The sequence below is a fragment of the Ctenopharyngodon idella genome, chromosome 23, assembly GCF_019924925.1.
Source record: "Ctenopharyngodon idella isolate HZGC_01 chromosome 23, HZGC01, whole genome shotgun sequence".
NCBI classification, from domain to species: Eukaryota; Metazoa; Chordata; class Actinopteri; order Cypriniformes; family Xenocyprididae; genus Ctenopharyngodon; species Ctenopharyngodon idella.
This window is the reverse complement of record NC_067242.1, coordinates 24,342,237-24,366,998: the sequence shown is the minus strand read 5'-3', so window position 1 is coordinate 24,366,998 and position 24,762 is coordinate 24,342,237. Positions and strand designations below refer to the sequence as shown.

General features: G+C 40.5%; 1 protein-coding gene across 5 annotated transcripts in view; it reads left to right on the top strand.

Annotated features, from left to right (window-relative positions):
- Positions 1 to 3,989: 3,989 nt before the first annotated feature.
- Positions 3,990 to 24,762, top strand: part of LOC127505892 (receptor-type tyrosine-protein phosphatase H-like) — a 46,149-nt gene continuing 25,376 nt past the window's right edge. For 2 of the 5 annotated variants that reach the window (XM_051881825.1, XM_051881823.1), the window contains exons 1-3: positions 3,991 to 4,242; positions 10,995 to 11,271; positions 11,980 to 12,240. In XM_051881825.1, the coding sequence (XP_051737785.1) occupies positions 4,195 to 4,242; positions 10,995 to 11,271; positions 11,980 to 12,240 (586 nt within the window). In that variant the 5' untranslated portion in view covers positions 3,991 to 4,194. Of the gene's footprint in view, positions 4,243 to 10,994; positions 11,272 to 11,979; positions 12,241 to 24,762 lie in introns of all 5 variants that reach the window. The other 3 variants (XM_051881830.1, XM_051881824.1, XM_051881829.1) reach the window with 3 other exon arrangements.

The window sequence follows — 24,762 nt, the reverse complement described above, 5'->3', positions numbered from 1 at the left end:
AAATGTACATATTTTAAGCACTGTTTTTGAAGAGTGAGCATGTGCGTACGTGATCTAGTCCGTGAGAACGTGCCTATGATTGAATCTGGAAATAAAGCAAAATAACTGAGAAAAATAAGAATTAGTCCTCAGATGCCATGTCTGTAATTTATTGCAAAAAATCTAGCATTAATTCGATCTCAAACGGATTCATTTATAGAAGTTATTATACTCCACCACCTGCGTGACATCATTCACCATCATGGCTGAATGACAGGTTTGCGACAATACGGTTTCGGGAAACAGTCGTGACAAGCTGATTTGTTCAACGATGCATCGTACTATAGTAGTGAAGCAGCGAGTTACGTAGTTGTACGGGAAACGCACCCCTGGATGAATCAGCATTTTTGAACGAATCTCTTGAATGAATGATTCAATGACAAATACGGTCACTTGTCGCCACCAGGTGGTGAAACAATGTAATCGGTACAATCGTTATTTCAAGCGTCATAGTGATTCAAACTTTCAAAAGGTGTTTGCCCTATTTTGATCGTAGACATCAGTGTTTATATGCGAACTGTAAACTTTTATCCCTATTAACTTTTATTATAACTTTTATAGAAGAAAAATCATCCGCTGATTTTCAAAGCTGCTAATGACTTTCTAATCAAGGACCTTAGAAATGTAGTGGAGTGAAAAGTACGATATTTGTCTTTCAAATGTAGTGAAGTTACAAGTTTCCAGAATAGGAAGAGGCGGGACTTCAGATTCTAGAGAGCATTTGATTGGACAGAAGATTTGATGAGAAGTTGAAGTCTGCGGTCCATTTTAGCAGAAGTGAGAGACTGTAAGTTTTGAATGCTTATCTCCTAAATACAAATTATGTCATTGTTTTGGAACACACCAGCTTATTCATAACCTTAAGGCTAACATATTCATACTAAAAGAAAAAAAAAAAAAAATTGATTTCAGGGGGACTTTAAAAGTTTAACTTCTTTTTAACTTGGGCGCCGTGTTTTTAGAATGCCTAAATATGTTAATCAACCATATTATTCTGTTCTATTCTCTCAAAATTACTTTGGTAAAAACTTAAAAAATGAGAAATCATGTGGGAACAAGGTTGTTGGACATATCTAATAGTACATATACATGATAACGATGTACCAAAAGTGGAAACGTTTTCCCTTTCCCAGATAGCACGTGTACATCTGCAAGATGTCTGTTAAATATCACTTCTTAAAGACATCTCCTAAACGTCTGTTCGACATCTGACAGGAAACGTCCTATAGATGTATTGCAGATGTACAAACACTCTAAAAAATATGTCTTCCAGATGTAAACACACACATCAAATAGACGTCTCTGAGATGAGATGTATGTCCCAGATAGCATACGTATGTCTGCAAGATGTCTGTTAAAGATCACTTAATCTGGAATGCATCTGCTGTTTACAAACATCTGATAGACGTCTTTAAGATGTCAGTTTTACATACATTCTAAATCATAAACATCTTAAAGACATTTCTAAACGTCCTATTTGACATCTGACAGGAAACGTCCTATAGATGTATTTCAGATAAGCAAACACTCTAAAAAATATGTCTTCCAGATGTAAACACGCACATCAGATAGACGTCTCCGAGATGTACATGTGCTATCAGGGTTGCGTTTTTCGCGTACAGATGAAAACATTGTCAAAACGATCCCATTCACACAGATCCACAAAAACGACTACAAATGCTGTATTATGCATGCCAGGCCAGTAGTTGGCGATGTCACTTTGTAAAGAAATATGCGCCTACGTAATACGCATGTGCATGACGTCACTGTTTTCACAAATTCACATTTTTGTAGTTTACACAGAGACAATAAAGCTATAGTTTTCAAAAACTTGCACTCTGAAACCTGTTTTCAAAAGTTTGTTTTCAGGCCCCCAAAACACCATTGTCATGTAAATAAACTGCCAAATTGCATAAAAAGTGTGGTCCCACTTTATATTAAGTGTCTTTAACTATGTACTTACATTTAATCATTTGATACAGTGCGCTTATTGTGTACATACATGTTTTTACATTGTACTTATATTTTAAAAAATACCTGCATGTAATTACATCTGTAAATAATTTCTGTAATTACATTTATAATTACACTGTCGACCCATCCCTTACACCTTAACCCACCCTTAAACCTACCCATACCACCAAACCTGTCCCTAACCTTACCTGTATCCCACCTCAATAGCAGCAAAAGTGTTTTGCAATACAATATGAACACAATAAGTACATCATACTTATTTTTTTTTGACATAGTAGTTAAGGACAACTAATAGAAAGTGGGACCAAAAGTTTGTCGTCTTTTTGTTGTTGTTGTTGTTGTTGAAAATAGTGTTGTGTAAATGCCCCCTAAATATTAGTTTGTGGTAATAATGAAAATAATAATAATAATAATAATAATAATAATAATTATTATTATTATTATTATTACAGTATGTTTTAAAACTAGACAATTGTCGTGTTATTTTTATGTTAGATAATACTTTTTTGAACTAAAATCTTTCCAAAGAACAAGGGATCTGTGTGCACCTTTCTAGCTTTAAGATGAAATGGAACACCAATTTGTACATTGTAATTTGTACTTTGGAAAGTGGAAGTTGACAAAACAAGCGTGTTGATCATATATATATATATATTTTTTTTTTTTGAGAGGAAGAACCTGTTGCACTGCTTTTTACAAATATACGTCATGTCTGCAATACAAAAAGTAAAATGCTTGTCTCTCCAATTAAAATGCTTTGATAAATAGCAGACACACATACACGTTCACTGCCTGTTGTTTGTTTGTTTATAATGGCAAAGATAATAATAAAACCTATATTTAGCTATGTAATTCAGCATCACATTTTCCACGTACACGGTTTGACAAAAAGGTAACTTCATTTCGATGGTCCACTTTAGACATTCTCCTAACTGTAAGTAACTTTGCAACTATGTTAACTATTATAGTATTAGTAGACTGTCCGCTTAATATCTGTAAACACTTTTTTTTGATGGTCCCTCAACAGACCTTCTACAGATTTTTCAATTCTACTAACCCTAACCTAACAGTCTATTAATATTCTAATGAGAGTTAGTTGACATGTAGTTGCAAAGGTACTTAGAATAAGTAGAATTTCTAAAGTGGATTATCAAAATAAAGTGAAAAAACAAAACAAAGCAAAAGCAATTCTGAAAAATGACAAGTGAAGAACAGAGTGGGAAACAATTACAGTAGTGCTGACAGTGCTCCTCCTGTGTCGCCTTATAATTAAAAGTAAACTAAACCCTACACAGTTCATTTCCTCCACATCTTATTAGACCTACAAACAGTTTATAATAAAGAGGAATTGTTTGTTAATATACATTTACATGTATGGATTATCCGAAGAAAAACAATGACAGCTATATAGGTCAGATATAAATTCTTCCTTTACACAAAACCTCTATAACATGTTGTGCACACTATCAGATATCAAGACACACCCAACTCAGCTATGGAACTAAAGTGTTAACATTTATCTATTGTTATTTTAATAAAGGCTAGAATAATGGGGTGTTTGTCAGAGTTTGATCATTTGAGAGGATTCTAGATTTATTTGATAACTTGCCAGCCCACAGGGTGAACCACATTCATCCAAAGGAAAAACTAAAAACACTAAATGATCACAACTCAATTTTATTCATTTTTTGTATTTTTTTTTTTTTTTGGTTCATTTCGGTATACAAGCATATCCCAAAGTAAAGAAAATAAAAAAATAATAATACAATTTTAAAGCAAAATAAGTGAAAGAGGAAGATAACCTAATAATAACCCATAGGCGAGTGTGAGGGGCATTAAAAAAGAGAGAAGAAGTGAGTTATAAATAGTTGAGAAAGAATAAAAGGGAGGAGTTTTAAAATAAGGAAGAACTTGGTTAAGGGCAGGACAAAGGTTGATGTACATTGTTTTCCCGTCATGAGAAAAAGGAGAAGTTGCAATAAAACAGGTCATTATCAGTCAGCAGAGAGGGAACAGAGGCTGAGAGAAGTGCCATAGTTCATAGACTAAATACTTACTAAAGCTGTCATGCCAACAGGCTTGACTAGTTGTTTCGATAAAAGATTTTTGAATGCAGTGGTTAAATAGGAAAAGCTAGTGTGACAATAGTGCTGTTTACTCTGACCACACACCGGGTTCATCATGGAACGAGTTTTGACTTTAGTATTGCTGTGTGCGCCTTTTGCATTGGTAAGTCACTCTTACACAATACATACAACTGTTATTTGTACTGTAAGTCCCTCTTGATTTTGGGTTTAGATTGTAAACCCGTAGCCTTACATGACAAAGAGGTTTTATTTTCAGGGCAAAAACACCTGTGGCCGATACCAGCAAAATATGGTGTATGAAGTATGACGTATAAAGTATGGCGAAGTCAAAGATTAGCTTTATTTATAAAGACTTAGACTGAATACAAAGGGAAAAAATATGAGATGGGAGGAAATTATTTGGCAATGCTTATTTGTTCTCTCTTTCAAAAGTTTTTTGCGAGGAAACGCAAAGGTTTTGCAAGTGAATGCAAAGTTTCTCAGGGTAACGCAAACATTTTGCGAGCAAACGCAAAGTTTCTTGGGGGAACGAACAAAGTTTGGAGTCAGTTCCATCCCTAGGAATTGAGTCTTCAGAAGGGCCTCATTCAATTCAACAGCAGTGCAAATAATCAACTAATTCGCTATCCAGACATCAATTGTTCATGCAGTGTTAGTAACCTGACTGTTATTTGTTAAATTAGGGTTATATATTTGTATTGTCTTGCTAAAAATGATATTCTTTACCCGACAGATGTTATTTGTTCACTTTTTATAATTTATACTATCAATTAAGTGTTCATGTTAATGTGTTCATCTTTTTGTATTAAATTTAGCACTATGGAATGAAATGATGACTTCATGAACAATGAATATTCATCCATCCATCCATTTTCCAAACCGCTTGTCCTTTGTAGGGTTGCCTGTCCCAGCTTCTCAGTCTGAGAACTTCTTGTTAAGAGGCAACAGTACTACCCATTGAGGCACCACAAGGAATCGCATTTTTCACAATTTGACGTGTTATTTTCACAATTCAACTTTTCATTATCAGTTCAAGTTTCAGTATTTGTAATGATTGCTACTGGCCCACACTGGTTTAAACAGTCCCTTATAATCTCACAATCTGTCACACACAACTCAGTAATTAGTAAGAATTGGAGATATTAGTTTGGAATCAATTCTTGGAATTAAACCTGGAACCGAATCGAGTCTAAAATTTCTGTGAGTAAGGTGAGGCGAGGATGTGATGGTTTATTATACTTATACTTAATACAATACTTATACTATGTATACTTATACAATACAATACAATGTTTATTTAAATAGCACATTTAAAAACAACCGAAGTTGACCAAAGTGCTGCACTGAGTATTAAAAAGAACACAACAATAAAAACACATAAACGATAAACAGTAATCAGTAATGTAAAAATAGGTAAAGTTCTAGATATAAGAACTCATAAAAACAGCGAATCACAGAATATTATACGGCAATGAAAATAAACATGTTTTAACAGAAGATTTAAAAATTGATATAGTTGGGGCAGTTCTTATTTAGGTTGGAAGACTATTCCATAATTTAGGTCCAACAACAGCAAAAGCATATACATGTACATAATTAGAAAGTGCGCTTAGGGTGTGTCCGAATCCACTTTTGCTAGTTTAACAATGGGAAAATGGTCGGTGTGTCCGGCGCATGGTCTAAAAGGGTTGTCCCTATTCTCTTAACGAGTAATGGGTGTGTTTTGGGCGTAACATGTAATAAACCAATCAGAGTCTCATCTTCCATCTCTTTAAAAGCCAGTTGCTCTCGCGCCATGGCAGATTCACTATTTACATGGTGTAATTTGCAAGCGGAAAAACTGAACGCTTCTCTAGTGAGGAAATGGATCTGCTCGTGCGCAAGGTTAAAGTGCGCGAGCAGACCATCTACTGGACAAGCCGGATTCCACCAAAGCATTTTTATCTTTATGCACACAATAATAGTATTTTACATTGTAATCCTTTTATTTATAATATTTGACATGTTTGTGTCCTGCTGCGCATCCCTGTGTATAATAAGCACGTTGTGCACCCACCTATAGGCGCATATTACTAACGCGCTCTTTAAATAACAAAAAAAATATTGCGCAGGTTTCAGTTGGTCAATGGTGCAGTCTATTTCAGTTGCCTCAAAATAGCAATGCGGCAACAATGCACCTGAACACACCTCGTTTTCAGAGCAGCATGCCCATGGGCGCACAAATGGGCGCAAATGCATTTGCTATTTAAACAACATGGTGCAGGACGTGAAAATGATAACTGTGTCAGGCTGAAAGCCTGAAACTAGCAAAAAACTGCCAGGTGTATGATAGGGCCCTAAATGTTACTAATTCATCCAAGGTCAAAAAACACTTGAATTTTCTCATATACATTGCACATCACCTCATTTCTCAAAGAGTTTAAAATTATTTGTTTTCAAGATTCAGTTTTCCCTGAAGCCTACTCTGCTCTGATTGGTCAGACAGCCCAGTCTGTTGTGATTGGTCAACTGCTTACAGCTCATACCGGAGCTTCTTTAACGTTTGATACGCAGCGATATGAACAGAATGGAGTTTTTCATATCAATTCAAGTCCTTTTGAATTACATGCAAAGTGGACTTGCAGCACTAAAAACAGCATCTTCTTGGCATGTCGACAACACGAACCAAACTCTTCCAGGCTTCAGCTATAACTACAGTATTTGAGGGCAGGGCAAAGTAGACGTTGTTTGCGGGCATCTAATGAAGAGCATAAACTGGCATTGTGCAAATTTATTTCATTTTTACATAGGCATGTAACAGGAGGTGGGATTGGAATTGCTGACAACTCGTTTCATCAGTTCAGAATTGATTCTTTCTTTTGTGGGATTGTTGTGCACTTTGATCTTTAAAACTTTGCATTTACAAGCAGCTATATTACACACTGCATGAAAGAAAATATTTGAAAAAGCATAATAGGGGCACTATAACTGTTATTTAATTTTCATTAAAATATTTATATAACTATGATACATCTCAGCAGTCAATGCAATGCGTGTCAACAGTGAAGAAATAACTAGTAAGCAGCCAGCAATGAGCTAGTCTAAATATCATTAGAAAGTTCACTAGCTATCGTTCAGAAAACCTTTTTGTGTGTGTGTAATTTCTTATTTTATACCTGGCTGCGGAAGGAAAACAGTAGGTGAAATATAGGCCTGGTTTCACAGACAGGGCTTAGATTAGATCAGGCCTTAGTTCAGTTAGGGCATTTAAGTAGGTTTTATTAATATGCTTTAGAAAAAAACATTACTTGTGTACATTATCTTGAGACAAAACAGTGGCACTAACATATTTTAAGATATGTCAGTGCAAGTTGCTTTCAGTTGAAACAGCTCAAACATGCATTTTAGTCTGGGACTAGGCCAAAGCCCTGTCTGTGGAACCGGGGGATAAAGATTTAATTTAATTTAAAGTTTTAAAAATATTCTTTGCATTAAGAATAGGTCCAGATAAATTTCAGCCTAATAGTAATACTTCTCTGAATGGCCAATTTTACATAAATTGTGTGTATTTTCAAGATACAAAATACTGTATTTGTATTTTGATACATTTTATCCACACAGTATTTTTTATTTTTATTGTAAATACATTTTTTTTTATGTTTTTGTACTCATCTAAAAGCCGTTTGTTGAGATGAAAATTTTATATTTATGGGTCTAATGTTTCACCATCCCAGTCCAAAGTCCTGAAGATAAATGATAGCCAGGAATTCAGAATCTGTTATCGTTCAGTTATAATAAGATCTTACTATAATGGTCATGACTGTGTTGTCGGCCATTTTGCTCTTCGGAGCAGATGGCATATAAAAGAGAATACAAACATTTTATGACTGTGTTACATGACTATACTGGATGTGCTGTAACTTTCAATCAGGTCATTCATTCTAATGATCTTTTAAAGGTTACACTTTATTTTAATGTATTGTTACATTACTAACTCAAGTAAGTACTGAGTATTAACTACATGTACTTACTATATAATTGCAGTTAGAGATAGGGTTTGGTTTAAAGTTAGTTACTTGTAATTATGCATTACTGTTATTTTTATAGGAAGTACATGTAACGAGTAACTACGTCACCATAAAATAAAGTGTTGTTACCCTTTAAATACTAAGATTTTATACACTTTAAACACAAAGAACTGAAAAAAAAAAAAAAAAAAAAAAAAATCTTATGTTGCTCTGAAACAGGTTCTCAGATAGTGAAGTCCAGCATACTTAAATACTTAAAATAAAGCATCTCAGGATGTTGGATGAAAAAATAATACGAGTTTGTAAAGGGTGGCTGCTTTGAAGAAGCTAAAATACAAGAGTATTAATTTGTGTAGAATTATGTACACACTCAATGTTCTAAATAATTCATATACCTCGACGTTTTATTATCCTATAGCTTGTAGAGAAGAGGTGATAAAACCTTTTAGTACTTTGTGTTTTAGACAATCTGCCAGATTTTAGTCATGCCCTGTTTCTTTGTTTGTTGTGTCAACAGCTTTCCTTTCAATCTATGTGCTATTTTGAAAAATATTTCCATGTTACGGTAGCTTGTAAAATAGAATTTCACTATGATTAGTGTATTGTTTTAGTGGACACAATTTCAGAAAGGTGGTTGACATTTACTTTTTACACAGAACACATTCTTAAAATGTCAAATGGAAAAAGATGTTTAATATAGTTGATCAGCTAATATATCATGCAAATATATTTTACTGTAGTTTATTTGTCATGACACTGTGTACATTTGTTTCACTCAGTGTCATGAAACATTATACGTCATTCACACAACGGTTTTTGTGTTTGAGTTTACATGTATGACCTGCAATATTGCAATTTAATTTCCATTACATTTGCATCTGCCCCAAATAAACATTTAAAACATCCATCTGGATCAGTTTCATTGTGAACATTTTGTTCGTAAAAAAATATCATAGTAAATGACCTAAATGAACTAAGGTAAAGAGTTAATTTTGAAGATTTGAGTAATTCTAGTGATATTTAGGTAACACTTTACAAAAAGCTTTAATTTGTTAACATTAATAAACTACATTACCTAACAATGATAAATACTTCTAAAGCATTTATAAATCCTAGTTAATGTTCCTTTTAAAATATACTCTTACATTTTTCAAATCAATATTATTTAATTGACCTGAGCTAACATGAACTAACAATGAACAGTTGTATTTTTATTAACTAATGTTAACAAAAATTAATAGACACTTTATTTTAGGGTCTTTTAACTAGTTGCTTATTAGCATGCATATTACTAGAATATTGGCTGTTTATTAGTAATTATTAAGCACATATTAATGCCTTATTCTGCATTACCTTATTCTACATTCTTAATCTAATATAGCAACTGAACTTAAGTTATTAAGTTGAATTAGGGAGTGATTTTTTTTTTTTTTTTTACAGAAATTAATTTACAACAAAAGAAAACATAATTCTTTAATCTTTGAACATTTTTTGTTCTGTATTACTGAATGAAATTGGAGCTCAGTGATGATTAATTTTCTGCTTTTTTTGTGTGTGAATTGGAATATGTGCGAAAGATTGTGGGTAATTAGAGGACATGAAGGCTACATTTGATGCATCCTTCAAATATTGCTGAATGAAAATGAAGGCTGCATTCCAAGGATCCTTCAAATTGTGATGGCACTTGATGACAGTGCTTGATGATAAACGATTTGGTCACACGTTATATTACGTGGAGTTAACTACTATGTATAAACCATTTGATACAATATAATTATTAAAAATGTACATGTCGGTGTATTGTAATTACATTTAATATTGTATTTAATCAACCCAAACCCTTAACCCAAAAACTAACCCCTAATTCTAACCTTAACCTCCTAAACCCAACCATACCACAAACTCATTAGCAATAAATATGGTAATTTTAACATGTAGTTAAACAGTAAATGCACAGTCTTGTTGGTATTTAATGTTAGTACATAGTAGTAAAGCCATCTAAAATACAGTGTGACAGAAACATTTCTGACGTAGCCATGCGCACTTACTAGACCCTCTCATTCTAGTGTTCAGTGCTGAGAAGAACTCTAGCCTAGAAGCCTCAGAAGCACATGGTTTAGGAAGGTCACAGCCTTACTAGCATGCAGTCTTCCAATTGAGAAACAACCACAGTCTTTGAATAAACTTGGCAGCTGGTGAAGAGATTCAAAGAGAGGTGCAATGTGGATTTATTGAAGACTTGCAGAATGGCTAAAAAAAAGCAATGTAGTACTGACAAGAGCCTGGACAAAGACTTGTGCAGCATGCTAAAATAAAATGGGGTTGTCAAACATCCAAGTGTCCAAGAGTAATGTTGTGATGAATTCACTCAAAAAAATATTTCAGCCTGTTTTTAAGATTTTGAATTTCAATTGTATAGTAAAATTCCATCAAACTGAATTAAATAATCCTTACATATCATTCATATTATGGATTAAGAATTTTAAATGAGTAAACAAATAGAGCTTAATAAAACATGTTATATAAATTTAATGGAACAAGGGAATGGACCTTGTTTTAATTTGGAATTAAATTATATTCATAATTTAAAAATATTTTCTTTTTTTTTCTTTTCTTTTCTTTTTTTTTTTTTTTAAAGTATAATCTAAATGGTCCATTCCATTGTTCCATTAAGATTTATATAAAATGTTTTATTAAGCTCTAGTTTTTTTTTTTTTTTTTTTTTTTTTTTACTCATTTAAAATTCTTAATTCATATTTTCATTTTTTAAATAAAAATGTAAGTAGGCTGGAATATCTAGAATATATTAACAAAATTATTGTTTTGGAATTAAGCTTCTTTATTGAATATTTGATTATTTAATCAATGTCATTTCTTCCCCATGCAGGGACAAACATTTATCCCTAATGTTGACAAAGTTATTGTAATTAATCGAACAGAGAATGTATTAACATTCCAATGGAGTATAGTTGATGACAACACATATTACAGTTATACACTGGTGAGAGAGGGTGGCACAAACAAAACGATCACTGTAACACAAGATGATGTTGTAGCAACCAGTGAAGTCTCGTCTCTGTCTTCTGGAACTATGTACAACTTTACACTCTACACTGTGTCTGGGGAGGATCAGAGCACAGGATATCATTTCTCTGATGTAACTGGTAAGTGAGTCATTGAGGTTTTACAATATATAAAATGTTTTCTCTGTAGATCAACTTTAGATCAAGAATTGTGGTAATATAAAATTCAAATTCCCCTTACATTTAAATTAAAATAGACTATAAATAGACTGTAAACCTTATATAAATATTGTCATTCTAACATTTAAGCTAAAATTTAATTTGAGTTCATTGTTAATAAATGATCTTTCTCAAAAGTTAGTGTGTTCTTCACAATTTCAGTAAAGTTACATATTTGAAAACCGCAAGTAAAACTAACTGAAACTTGCAATTAACTCTTGTATTTTATTTAATTAAAAAGTATTTGAGTATTTTGAACACCAATGCACACATAAAAATGTATGATTGTCATTATATTAGGTAACAAATTATCAAACTTAATCAAATTAAATAAAAAATATGGTAGCAACATTTTAGGTTTTACTGGATTCTGTTAAATCCAAAAAAAACGTTAATCGCATTATCTATTAACATGATCCACTAATGTTTTACAAATACAAAGTGGTTCCATTATCTACTGTGAAAGATGTGCTTGTTTAGTCTTTCTTTAAAATAAATGTAGATTTCTTGTTTGTTTGTTTTTTTGTTTTTTTTAATATATAAATACATTGCAAAAACTTTCAGGCATTTGTAGATGTGATTTCAAACTACTTACAGGCGTTATAAAATTAATGTCGTTTTTTTCTTCAGCTCCATCTAATGTTAAGAGTGTTTCAGTCATCGATCGGAATGAGACTGGGATGACATTACGATGGGAAAAAGTAAACAACATGAACGATCACACTTATGAGCTTGAATACATGGAAAAAAGCGAGCCTATACTTCCACAAACTGAAGAACCAATGGAATACCAGGTCAATGATCTGTCTCCAGGGACTGAATACTCCTTTATACTCTACACTGTGTTTGAAGAAGTCAAGAGCAGTGGATTCAACTTCTCCAATGTAACCAGTAAGTCTTAGTACATCTGGTCTGTTGCACTTACCGATTAAGAAAGGAAGAGGTGTGACAGACAAAACAACTGCCTCTGACATTTCTCTCAGATTCTGAATTAGGATGCAATTCTGTATACAATGTGTAACATTTTGGCTACTTCCTGTAGTCAGCCTTTAGGCTACAGGAAGTAGCCGGAACTAGTAAAGCAGGTAAACAAAACACTTCTGTCTGACTAAAAGAAACTTAAAACAGAACATAATTTAAGAAGACAGTATGAATCTACACAAAAGAATGTGTAACCTTGCTGAATTTTTACTTGCCCTGTCAATAATTTAACTGTTCCCACCACAAAACAATGTCCACTTTTTGCTTGAAATATTTTCTTTCAGTTATGTTTTCTTGATAAAAAATATTTTCTTTGAATTAAAAATATAATTTGTTCATTTGCAACAAAACTAATTCTGTAAATCCTTTAAAAATCATAGAAACACTTCCTAATTGTAGATTTCAAAACATTCTTGATGCTTCCAAGACTAAATCAATTTTGCAATTTTGACAAAACATATGTCTACGTTAGCAAGTTAGATAACATTATCTTTGTGACAGATCAGCTGAATTTGCAACACCATTGTAAAATGCATAACAGAAAAGTGTTTAATTTTGCATGGTATAAAAATTGATGCACAATGCATGTTTCAGTGGCAGTGCAGCACTGTGCAGAAAAGGCAACTGGCCCAAGAACTGGCCCTAACTGTCAGCAATAATTCAAAATATGCTGGTTGTTATCGTTGAGTCAACAGGCCCATAAGAAAACATCTGTTAAATTTAACTATATAAAAATGTATATATCATTAACTGATAATGTTAAAATATGTTAAAAAAGTTTGTTTTGCTATCTTTATGAGGACATTCTATCCCCCTACACTGTAAAAAAAAGAAATCCTGTAAAAAAACGGTAAAAAGTCTGGCAGCAGAGTTTCCAGACGGATTCCGTTAAATTACAGCAAATTAAGGTTTTTATGAGTTACTTTATAAAGCTGCTCTGTCCATCTACAGTAATTTACTTTTAAAATATATTTTTTCCCATGTACAATAACTAAGAAATTATTTATAAAAATGTAATTAGCACATAAATTCAAAAACAAATATTTGCATATTTACAGTATTAATCTTTATTTTTACAGAACCACTCATTCAATCTCTAAATTAAGTACTTGGAAATACATACAAATATCAACCTTTAAAACCGATTCTGATAAATTAACAAAATGTAGTACAGAATGCATTTAATGAAAGGAAAGAACATGCACATTTACAGTATTAATCATTGTACATGACACTTTGTATGTCAAGTTACTTGAATTATAGGAAATGCAAGCTTACTATATCATTTAGAACATGCAAAAATATCTACATTAAAAGACAATAGCTGTATACCTTTATAATGTAATATTGCTGTTATTATTTTATACATATACAATTACATGTTATCCAAAGCGACTTACTAATTAGGAGTACAATAGAAGCAGCAATAAGTGCAGTGACATTTCCAGCTAGCCTAGCACAGTACGCATAGAAAGGTTTTTTTTTTTTTTTTTTTAGCTAAACAGAAATAATGGGTCACGTTCGCAAAACAAAAAAAAAGATGCATCTTTAGCAGTCTCTTTAAAATGGTTGGAGTTAGTCAGGTTATTCCATCAGCAGGGAACAGTCCAGGTAAAGGTCAGTGAAAGTGATTTTGTGCCTCTTTGGGATGGCACCACAAGGCGCTGTTCACCTTCAGAATGCAAGCTTCTGGAGGGTGTATAAGTCTGAAGCAGAAAGTTTAGGTACAGGGGTGCAGAGCCAGTTATTGTTCTGTAAGCAAACATCAGTGCCTTGACTTTGATGCAAGTGGCCAAGAGAGCATTACAATAGTCCAGTCTGGATTGAACAAGAGCTTGGATGAGAAGTTGTGTAGCATGTTCCGATAGGAATGGCCTGATCTTCCCAATGTTGTACAAGGCTAATCTGCAGGATCGGGCAGTTCTAGTAATGTGGTCTGTGAAGTTTAACTGATCGATTATAACACAAAGGAGGGGCTGGCTGAAACCACAAGCACTTCAGTCTTGGCAAGGTTGAGTTGAAAGTAAAGGTCATCCAGGTGAAGGTCGGAAATAAAAGGTAGAGATGTGTGTCGGAATGTTTCTGAATGATTCTAGTTACAATCACAATAAAAATACTGTACAAAACAGCTGCATGAAAAGATTTAAACAAAGAATTTGTTGCATGAGTCTTTTCACACCTGGACTGTAATGCTCATCTGCTGTAGATCTCCACAGTCTTTCCACATGACCTGAAATCACAAAAATAAATAAAAATTAGTAGGCCTATTTAGGGCTGGGCGATTTTTCCGATTTTTTTCAAATGTAATGTTTTGCCTCGATTTTATTGTTCTTTAAATCAAGAAATCGCAATTTTGAATAAAAATGTTAGCAAGCGTTACAATTAGGCATGTTGACAATACAGCAATGATAACCGTATTAGGAGAAGAAAATGATCCGACCTCATGATGGCGCCGGCGCCCCTGATTAACCGCTCTCATGCGACGCTCTATGAACGTACAACACATCACTATTATTAAGTGGCTGTTCATTCAGAAATGCGTTATTGCTAGGGATGGGCGATACCACTTATTTTGTTTTCGATACGATACCGACACTTTCAAGGCCGATACCGATACGATACCTCTAATATGAACTTATAGTTCCCATTCAGTCGGTCACGTTCGACGTACGTCGGACAGACCGACGAATAGGAATCTCGCTAGAGAGGCCAATCTACTTCGAGTGTAACTACAACGAGCCAATGCACATTGGCATGCAATCATATGCATCAGCTGCTCGCCTCGCAGCGCGGGTATATAACGAGCAGCAGGTGCGTTGCATCTTCAGCTTTTCGCTTCGGAGCCGAACGGTGTTGTTCCTGTTCTCTGCAAGCAAGTGTCTGCTAGAAGACGAGTCAAGCTTTTTGGTTGAACTTCTCTTTTTTTTCGAGTGCGGGCGAACAGCACAGCAGCGGGGTCGAAGTCCTCTCTTTATTTTCTGTTTTTTGTTTCGTTTGCCGTTATAGAGCAAATAGCTGTTTTGACAGCGTCAGAAGGCTGTTCTCACGGCCGGTACGGTGCGCTTCGAGCGCTGAAAGCCGTTTTTACGGCTGGTAAGAGTGAGCGCCTTCAAAGAGAGAAAGAGCACACGACAGGCTGCACACAATCCCTGTCTGTGTTGCGGCGGCCGTTCCCCTGCATGCTTCAGCACTCTAAAAGAGTAAAGTCCCTAAAAGAGCTTACACAAATAGAGCTTGCGTCTTTTTAAAGATGACATTCTATTTGTGTGTTTCTGGATGCGGTCGTTTCCTGTCCTCACTGACGGCCACGATCACTGTTTCACATGTCTGGGCGCGTGCTGAAACGATGTTCGTGGGTCGTGACTCTTCTTTCTCCGGGAAGCTTGAGTCCCCTCTGTTGTTGGCCAGCTGCCGCTTGTGTGTAAAAGCACAGCCGCGGGTCTGCCCGACACTCTGGGAGACCGCGGAGATCAGCGAGAGCAAACCTCTCGCTCCTCTGCGTGTCGTGTGCCGTCGAGCTGTCGGGCTGCAGCGCGGGTTGTCACGGCAACCCAGCGCTCGCTCGGCGCTCTAGATGCGCGGTCTCCTTGCCTAATCTCCATTGTAGCGCCCTCTCTGGTGCACCAGAAGAGGTCTACTTTGGTGAAATGGCTTGGGTGTCTTGAGGTTGAGGGGTTCCTTCGGGGAACCAACCCCCTAGGGCCCCTCCCTCTAGCGCATTACATGCTGTGCAGCTTCTGGATTGGATTGCTGGTCCTCTTCATAGGGGAACCTAGCATTCCATTTAGGGCTCCAGCTGAGGGTCAGATGTCGATTGCAGCATCGGAGAGAGGGCTGTTATGCTCTGGAAATGAGGGTGACGCTGCCCACTGTAATGGTGTGTGCTTATGCTGACTCAGATTCAGAGTTTACAGCCATGCTTTCCCGGGTGTTCCGGATGTGCATGAAAAACTTGGCAGTATGGAGCTATATTGGTGCCATAAATATGGAATGCCAAAAGTGCCAAAATCTGCATAAGTTTTTAGTCTCTCACTACCCTTATGGGTGGGGTGGCTGTTCACAGACCACACCCACCCTGCATGTGAGGCCAAGTGGCAGACCGGGGAGCCTCCCCCGACAAACCATTGAGTTCCTCGTGGGCCCTCAGTCTGCTCGTCGCCAAGGGTGTCGTCCCCTGCAGAATAAAAAAAAAAAAAACTCCGGCCCAGTCTGCTCTACTGTGTCCGCTGCAGGAAGATGACACCTCCCGTCTCTGCTACTGTTTAAGTGGTTAGTGAAAAATCACCCCTGAGACGGGTGACCCAGAGACGGGTGGGGCTGCTCTCCCCCCCCCGGAGGAGGGCCGGGTGGTAAATCCTGTTGGTTGGGTTTGTTTCTGTTCTCCCGCTGGTCCAACAGCCAGCGGTACCCAAATTTTCAAAAAGAGAGCAGTTCCTCCATCTCTGGGTCTGAAGAGGGCTCGGAGAGCAGTGGGAGGAGAAAAGCCTCACCACTCTCATCCCCCTCTTCCTTCGCCAGAGGGCAGCAGCGTGCAGTCGAGAAGGCAGCAAAGCCTCTCCTGCGCCCCCTGCCCAACCGTGGAACCAGGTAGGTGTTGCACAGCACACTCTGACCCCGCTTCGGGCCGCCTCGCAGAGAGAGCCTCCCGAGCTGCGTCCCTGTGTTCCACCTCGCTGCCTCACTGCGGGTACGCCTGCGGTCCCTTTGATCCCGCCTGTACGGTCTCTGTGAGCCTGGTTAGCGCTCCCCAGTCCGTCTCGCTGGCTCATTCGGACCATCGGGCTCGGCTATGCGATTCAGTTCGCCCGGCGTCCCCCCAAGTTCAGGGGTGTCCACCTCACTGCAGTGAAGGCTGTCGATGCCCGTGTCTTGCGTGCGGAGATCGCGGTCCTACTGGCGAAGGACGCGATAGAGCCGGTCCCTCCAGCCGATATGAGGTCAGGGTTCTACAGTCCCTACTTCATTGTACCCAAGAAAAGCGGTGGGTTACGACCGATCCTGGATCTGCGAGTTTTGAATCGGAGCCTTCACAAGCTACCGTTCAAAATGCTCACGCAGAAATGCATTTTCGAGTGCATCCGTCCCCAGGATTGGTTTGCAGCGATCGACCTGAAGGACGTGTACTTTCATGTTCGATTCTTCCGCGACACAGGCCATTCCTGCGTTTTTGCGTTCGAAGGTCAAGCATATCAGTACAGAGTCTTACCCTTCGGGCTGGCCCTGTCTCCCCGCGTCTTCACGAAGGTCGTGGAGGGAGCCCTTGTTCCCATGAGAGAACAGGGTGTTCGCATCCTTAACTATCTCGACGACTGGCTCATTCTGGCACAGTCCCGGGATCAGTGGTGCGAACACAGGGATTTGGTGCTCAGACACCTCAGCCAGTTGGGTCTTCAGGTCAACTGGGAAAAGAGCAAACTCGCCCCGGTGCAGAGGATCTCTTTTCTCGGTATGGAGTTGGATTCGGTCGAACAGATAGCACGCCTCACAGAGGAACGTGCTCAGTCGGTGTTGAACTGCCTGAATACGTTCAACGGCAGGACAGCGGTTCCACTGAAATTTTTTCAGAGGCTCCTGGGGCATATGGCAGCCGCAGCGGCAGTAACCCCGCTCGGTCTGCTTCATATGAGACCGCTTCAACACTGGCTCCACGGCCGGATCCCGAGATGGGCGTGGCAACGCGGCACGTTCCGGGTGGCAATCACTCAGGAGTGCCGCCAAACCTTCAGCCCGTGGTCGGACCCCTTGTTTCTTCGGGCTGGAGTACCCCTAGAGCAGGTGTCCCGGCATGCTGTGGTATTCACGGATGCCTCTGCCACAGGCTGGGGTGCCACGTACAACGGGCATGCAGTGTCAGGGGTTGGACGGGCCCCCATCTGCATTGGCACATCAACTGCCTCGAGTTGCTAGCGGTACGCCTTGCCCTGAGCCGCCTCAAAGGGCCGCTACGGGGCAAGCATGTACTGGTCCGGACGGACAACACTGCGACCGTTGCGTACATCAACCGTCAAGGTGGTCTACGCTCCCGTCGCATGTCGCAACTCGCCCGCCATCTCCTCCTCTGGAGTCAGAAGCATCTGAGGTCGCTTCGTGCCATTCATATTCCCGGTGTGCTCAACCGTGTGGCCCACGAGCTATCACGAGCTGCGCGGCCAGGAGAGTGGCGACTCCACCCCCAGGTGGTCCAGCTGATTTGGAGAGAGTTCGGAGAGGCTCAGGTAGACCTGTTTGCCTCACCAGAAACCTCCCATTGCCGGTTGTTTTACTCCCTGTCCGGGGAACACTCGGAACAGACGCACTGGCGCTCAGCTGGCCCCGGGGCCTTCGCAAATATGCGTTTCCCCCAGTGAGCCTACTTGCACAGACCCTGTGCAAAGTCAGGGAGGACGAGGAGCAGGTTCTGCTAGTTGCGCCCTATTGGCCCAACCGGACCTGGTTCCCAGAACTCTCACTCCTCGCGACAGCCCCTCCCTGGCCCATTCCTCTGAGGAAGGACCTTCTTTCTCAGAGACGGGGCACTCTCTGGCACCCGCGTCCAGACCTCTGGAAACTCCATGTCTGGTCCCTGGACGGGACGCGGAGGTTCTAGGTGACTTACCCCCCGAGGTACTTAACACCATCGCTTCGGCACGTGCTCCGTCTACGAGACGGGCTTACGCCTTGAAGTGGAACCTGTTCGTCGAGTGGTGTTCTTCTCGTCGAGAGGACCCCCGAAGATGCTCGATCGGTGTCGTGCTTTCCTTCTTGCAGCAGGGGTTGGAGCGTAGGCTGTCCCCCTCCACCCTCAAAGTCCATACTGCTGCTATCTCCGCATATCATGACCACATAGATGGCAAATCTGTTGGTCAGCACGACCTGGTCGTCAGGTTCCTTAGGGGGGCGAGGCGGTTAAATCCTCCTCGTCCTCCCTCCATACCCTCTTGGGACCTTGCTCTGGTGCTGAGAGCACTTCAGATTGCTCCCTTTGAGCCCTTGCAATCAGCAGACTTAAAGATTCTGTCTATGAAGACTTTGCTGCTGGTTGCATTGGCCTCCATCAAGAGGGTAGGGGACCTGCAGTCTTTTTCGGTCGACGAATCGTGCCTGGAGTTCGGGCCGGGTGACGGCCATGTGGTACTGAGACCCCGGCCTGGCTTGTGCCCAAGGTTCCTACCACTCCCTTCAGGGACCAGGTAGTGAGCCTGCAAGCGCTGCCCTCGGAGGAGGCAGACCCAGCCCTGGCTTTGCTCTGTCCAGTTCGCGCTTTGCGACTGTACATAGACAGAACTCAAAGCTTCAGGACCTCAGACCAGCTCTTGTCTGTTACGGAGGCCAGCAGAAGGGAAAGGCTGTCTCCAAGCAGAGGATGGCCCACTGGATAGTGGATGCCATCGCCCTGGCTTACCAAGCTCAGGGCATGCCCTGCCCGCTCAGGTTGCATGCGCACTCCACGAGAGGCGTCGCATCTTCCTGGGCGCTGGCTCGTGGCGCCTCGCTACAGACATCTGTAGAGCTGCGGGCTGGGCGACACCTAACACGTTCGCTAGATTCTATAGCCTTCGTGTCGAGCCGGTCTCCTCCCGTGTTCTCACCTCAGGTCAGAGGCACGGAGAGGCCCCGGCTTAGTGTCGGCTTGCTGCGCTTACATGCGCTTTTTTCTCCAGAGAGTCCCTACAAGGCAGACCCTGTTGAGTCCTCCGATCTCCCTTCGGCAGCCGACGTGGCGGAGCGTCTGGCGCTAGGCCTATACTCCGTTGTATCCTTGAGAACCGGGTTTAGGCTGGGTACCATATGTGTGACCCTACTGGGATCCCATATGTCTAGTTCCACGGTTGCTCCTAAACGAAGCCTGTGTCTTTCCCTCTGGGAGAACCCACCTCTCATCGAGTTGGAGTCACCCCAGTTCTTCCATATGTAGTACAGCCTACGGGTTAGTCCATATGTACTTCTCCACTTAACTCCTTCGGGAAGGATGTGGCTTCCGCAGCGTTCCTTTCCCAGCGGAAGGGTACGCTTTCCCAGCGTTATCCAATAGTCTCACTGAATGGGTTTTGGGGAACAGCAGTGATTGACACTCTCTGTGTTAGCCCTGTCCCACCGTCCGTAGGCAAGGGGGTTCAGGTGGCTTACAACAGAGCGCTGGAAGAGGGCAGCCCCTGTGGCGCTTTGGTAGGGATTCCTATTCGTCGGTCTGTCCGACGTACGTCGAACGTGACCGACTGAATGGGAACGTCTCGGTTACAAAGGTAACCCTCGTTCCCTGAAGGAGGGAACGGAGACGTACGTCCCGTCGCCACAGTCGCTGTACCCCGCTGATGCTGCCGCCTATCCGGTTCGGCTCCTCAGCGAAAACCTGAAGATGCAACGCACCTGCTGCTCGTTATATACCCGCGCTGCGAGGCGAGCAGCTGATGCATATGATTGCATGCCAATGTGCATTGGCTCGTTGTAGTTACACTCGAAGTAGATTGGCCTCTCTAGCGAGATTCCTATTCGTCGGTCTGTCCGACGTACGTCTCCGTTCCCTCCTTCAGGGAACGAGGGTTACCTTTGTAACCGAGACGATTTTAACATTTATTCAATTATTGAATTGCTAAGAGTAAAATGGGTTATGATACCCACTTAACATTGTATTTGAAAGGCATTTTAACATTCAATATGCCTTAATTGCAGTTTATTACATTATATTTTTGTTTACACATGGTTAAAATGTTTACTTGGTAAACCATGGAAAATCTACGAATAAGCATATGCCTAGCTGAACTATGGTCACTGTAGTAATGGTTCATTTTCATAAGGGACTGCCAGTGACAGGCTGTTGCACCCATAAAATGAAACATTTGTATTCTGACAGAACATCAACATGAACTTTTAACGTTCAATTTAAATAAATGTAATTGCACAAACTATGTAGACTATTATTTCATTATGTTTATTGTGAAATAACTAATAATAATAATAATAATAATATTATATTTTTCTGTCTTCTGTTAAGCATTGTTCTGGGCTGCGTTTCCCAAAAGCATCAATGGTTTCTTACGATACTAAACGCAGCCCTGTTTGAATGTAGTGTCGGCAGTGACTTGCAGCTTCTGCGTGTTCAGATGAGCAGGAAAACACTTCTACTATAAATTATTCGCTAGCATAGGTTATTTGTACAATTCAATGCATATTGTATGCATTCATTTTTTTGTTAAATAAACAAAATAGCTGGTAAAAAAAACACACCTTAGTATTGATATTTTAATTTGAGTATCGATACTTTCAATACTCAACGTCAGTATCGATATATTGATACTTCATATCGATCTGCCCATCCCTAGTTATTGCGTTATAAAAACGAGACTCAGACAGTGGAATGAGGAAAAAAAGGCAAAGTTATTAAATGCGAGTTGAGCTTTTTTTTAACTTGACCGCCGTGTTTTTAGAATGCCGTTTCATTGGTGAGACGCTGCAAAAGACGCGAGACACGAGTAAAACACCCAAACATGTCCGCCAAACATAAAAACAATAGGACAAATAGCGCAATGGAATGCAAAAACCTGTCTGATATTTCATGTTTGCATGATGGTGACAGGCTGAAAGCTGCTGTTGTTTTCTGTTTTTACAAAGCATTTGCTGTTAATAATAGCCTATTACTGGTGTTATTTATTGCTATTACTTTTTGGCTAAGAAATATTTAGCATTTTCTTATTTTATATTATTTCTGAGTATATAGGATGTGTTGTTTGTTTACATTCTTTTACTATATTTTCTTTACAGTGTAATGGTAACTTAAAATAAATTTAATGATTTTTTTCCCCCTTTTTGAATGCAAAATCAAAGAATTTATAGTTACAGAAGGAATAAATAGTATTGATTACAAACACTTCAAGTACTGCTTATTTGTGAGCACTTCATTGTTCACTTACTGACAATGTACAGTGGTCCAGAACATATTTAGAAAACAGTATTTGGACTATGGAGGGAGCTGACTTGCGTGTCATAACGTAGCCATGTTTTGAGCAATGAAAGACGACGCAATTTCCTCATTATTTTCACCTGGAATGTTAGCTGTTATTACAACAGACATTTCTCATTATTGCTGGTAATATAACTTTTGCAAATAAATATATATATATTATAACGACGTTTTTAAAATAAGCATTATGTGTGTGTATTCCCTCTCTGCTCTCAACTTTAATACTTTGTCAGGCAATGAACACAGACAGAGGATCCAAGTGCAAGAATAACAATATTTATTGACAGGAAAACGCTGTACAATAACTTCACTCCAAGGGTCAGTTGAGGCAGAGGCTGTGGCGTGCAGAACGGAGGAGTGCGGAGTGGCGTGGCACCGGGTGGCGCAGGGCTACAGCGGGTATCAGAGAACAAGGATAATCCAACCCAGAAAACAGGGCACACGATGAAAGTCCAGAATCCAAAAACCAGGAAGCAACACACAGAGAACACGACACCGGGAACAGCCTGCAACGAACTGACAAAGACCACATAAAGACACGCACAATATATAACAACCACTAACAAGACACGGCTGGCAACAGATCGCAATCAGACCATAATGGGTGACGCCCACACAATCATTCACTCACACCCAAACACACACACACACACACACACACACACAACGTACGAGGGTGAGTAAGTGAATCCATGAACCGTGACAGTACCCCCTCTCCTACGAGCGCCTTCTGGCGCTCCCAGGAGAGCCTACCTGTTGATAGTAATCATCAATAAGAGAGTGATCCAGGATGTCCCTGGCAGGAACCCAACTCCTCTCCTCCGGACCGTAACCCTCCCAGTCCACCAAGTACTGGAATCCGCGTCCCCTTCGCCTAGCGTCCAAAATACGACGAACCGAATAAACGGGTTCCCCATCTACGAGACGCGGCGGGGGGGGAACCGGAACCGGCGGATTAATGTTAGCATGAAAAACAGGTTTGATTTTAGATACATGGAATACGGGGTGAATTCTACAGTACGCTGGGGGGAATTTGAGGCGGACTGTCACCGGACTAAGAATCTTGGTGACAGTGAACGGGCCAATGAATTTAGGTGCCAACTTATTACATACGGAGCGGAGCGGAATGTTCCTGGAAGAAAGCCACACTTTTTGTCCGACGACGTATATGGGGGGCTTCAGCCGGTGGCGATCGGCCTGGGCCTTGGTGCGCGCTCCCACCTGAATAAGAGTCTCTCGGGCTCTTCTCCACGTGTGACGACACCTCTGGACGAAGGCGTGAGGGGAGGGGACCGCGACTTCGGATTCCAGACTAGGAAAGATAGGTGGCTGGTAACCTAGACTACACTGGAAAGGCGACAGGCCCGTAGCCGACACTGGTAACGAGTTGTGCGCGTACTCCACCCAAGGAAGCTGCTGACTCCAGGAGGAAGGATTCTGAGCTACCCGACATCGCAACGTTCTCCCCAAATCCTGGTTGGCTCTCTCAGCTTGCCCGTTACTCTGGGGATGGAACCCAGACGACAAACTAACAGTCGCTCCCAGTAATCTGCAAAACTCCTTCCAGAATCTGGAGGTAAATTGGGATCCCCTGTCAGAAACCACGTCTACCGGGAGGCCATGAATACGAAAGACGTGATTAATGACAGTAACCGCTGTCTCCTTGGCAGAGGGTAATTTGGGCAAGGGGATGAAATGTGCCGCCTTCGAGAACCAGTCCACTACGGTCAAAATCACCGTATTGCCCTGTGAAGGAGGGAGGCCTGTTACGAAATCTAGCGCTATGTGCGACCAGGGTCTTGAAGGGACAGACAGCGGTTGAAGAAGCCCATCTGGGGAACGATTAGAAATCTTACCACGAGCGCAGACAGAGCAAGCCAAAACAAAATTGCGAACGTCGCGAGCCATGCAGGGCCACCAGAATCGTTGCTTAACCAAAAACATGGTACGACTAACCCCTGGATGACAAGCCAGATTGGAATCATGGCCCCATCGGATAACGTCTGAACGTAACCTCTCTGGCACAAATAATCAACTCGGCGGGCACCCGGGCGGAGGTGTTACCCCTTCTAAGGCCGTGTGGACCTTCGACTCGACCTCCCATGTGAGTGAAGAGACAATGAGTCTCTCAGGTAAAATACACTCGGGAGTGGACGGACGCTCGGAACGATCAAAAACACGAGATAAAGCATCGGGCTTGATGTTTTTAGACCCGGGACGATATGATAGAGAAAAATCGAAACGACCGAAAAACAGAGCCCACCGAGCCTGCCTAGAGTTCAGTCGTTTAGCGGATCTGATGTATTCTAAATTCTTATGATCGGTCCAGACGATGAAAGGTACCCCCGACCCCTCCAACCAGTGACGCCATTCTTCCAAAGCTAATTTGACCGCCAGCAGCTCCCTGTTACCAATGTCGTAATTCCGTTCGGCGGCGGATAAGCGATGAGAAAAAAACGCACAAGGGTGCATCTTATCGTCCGTGGCGGCGCGCT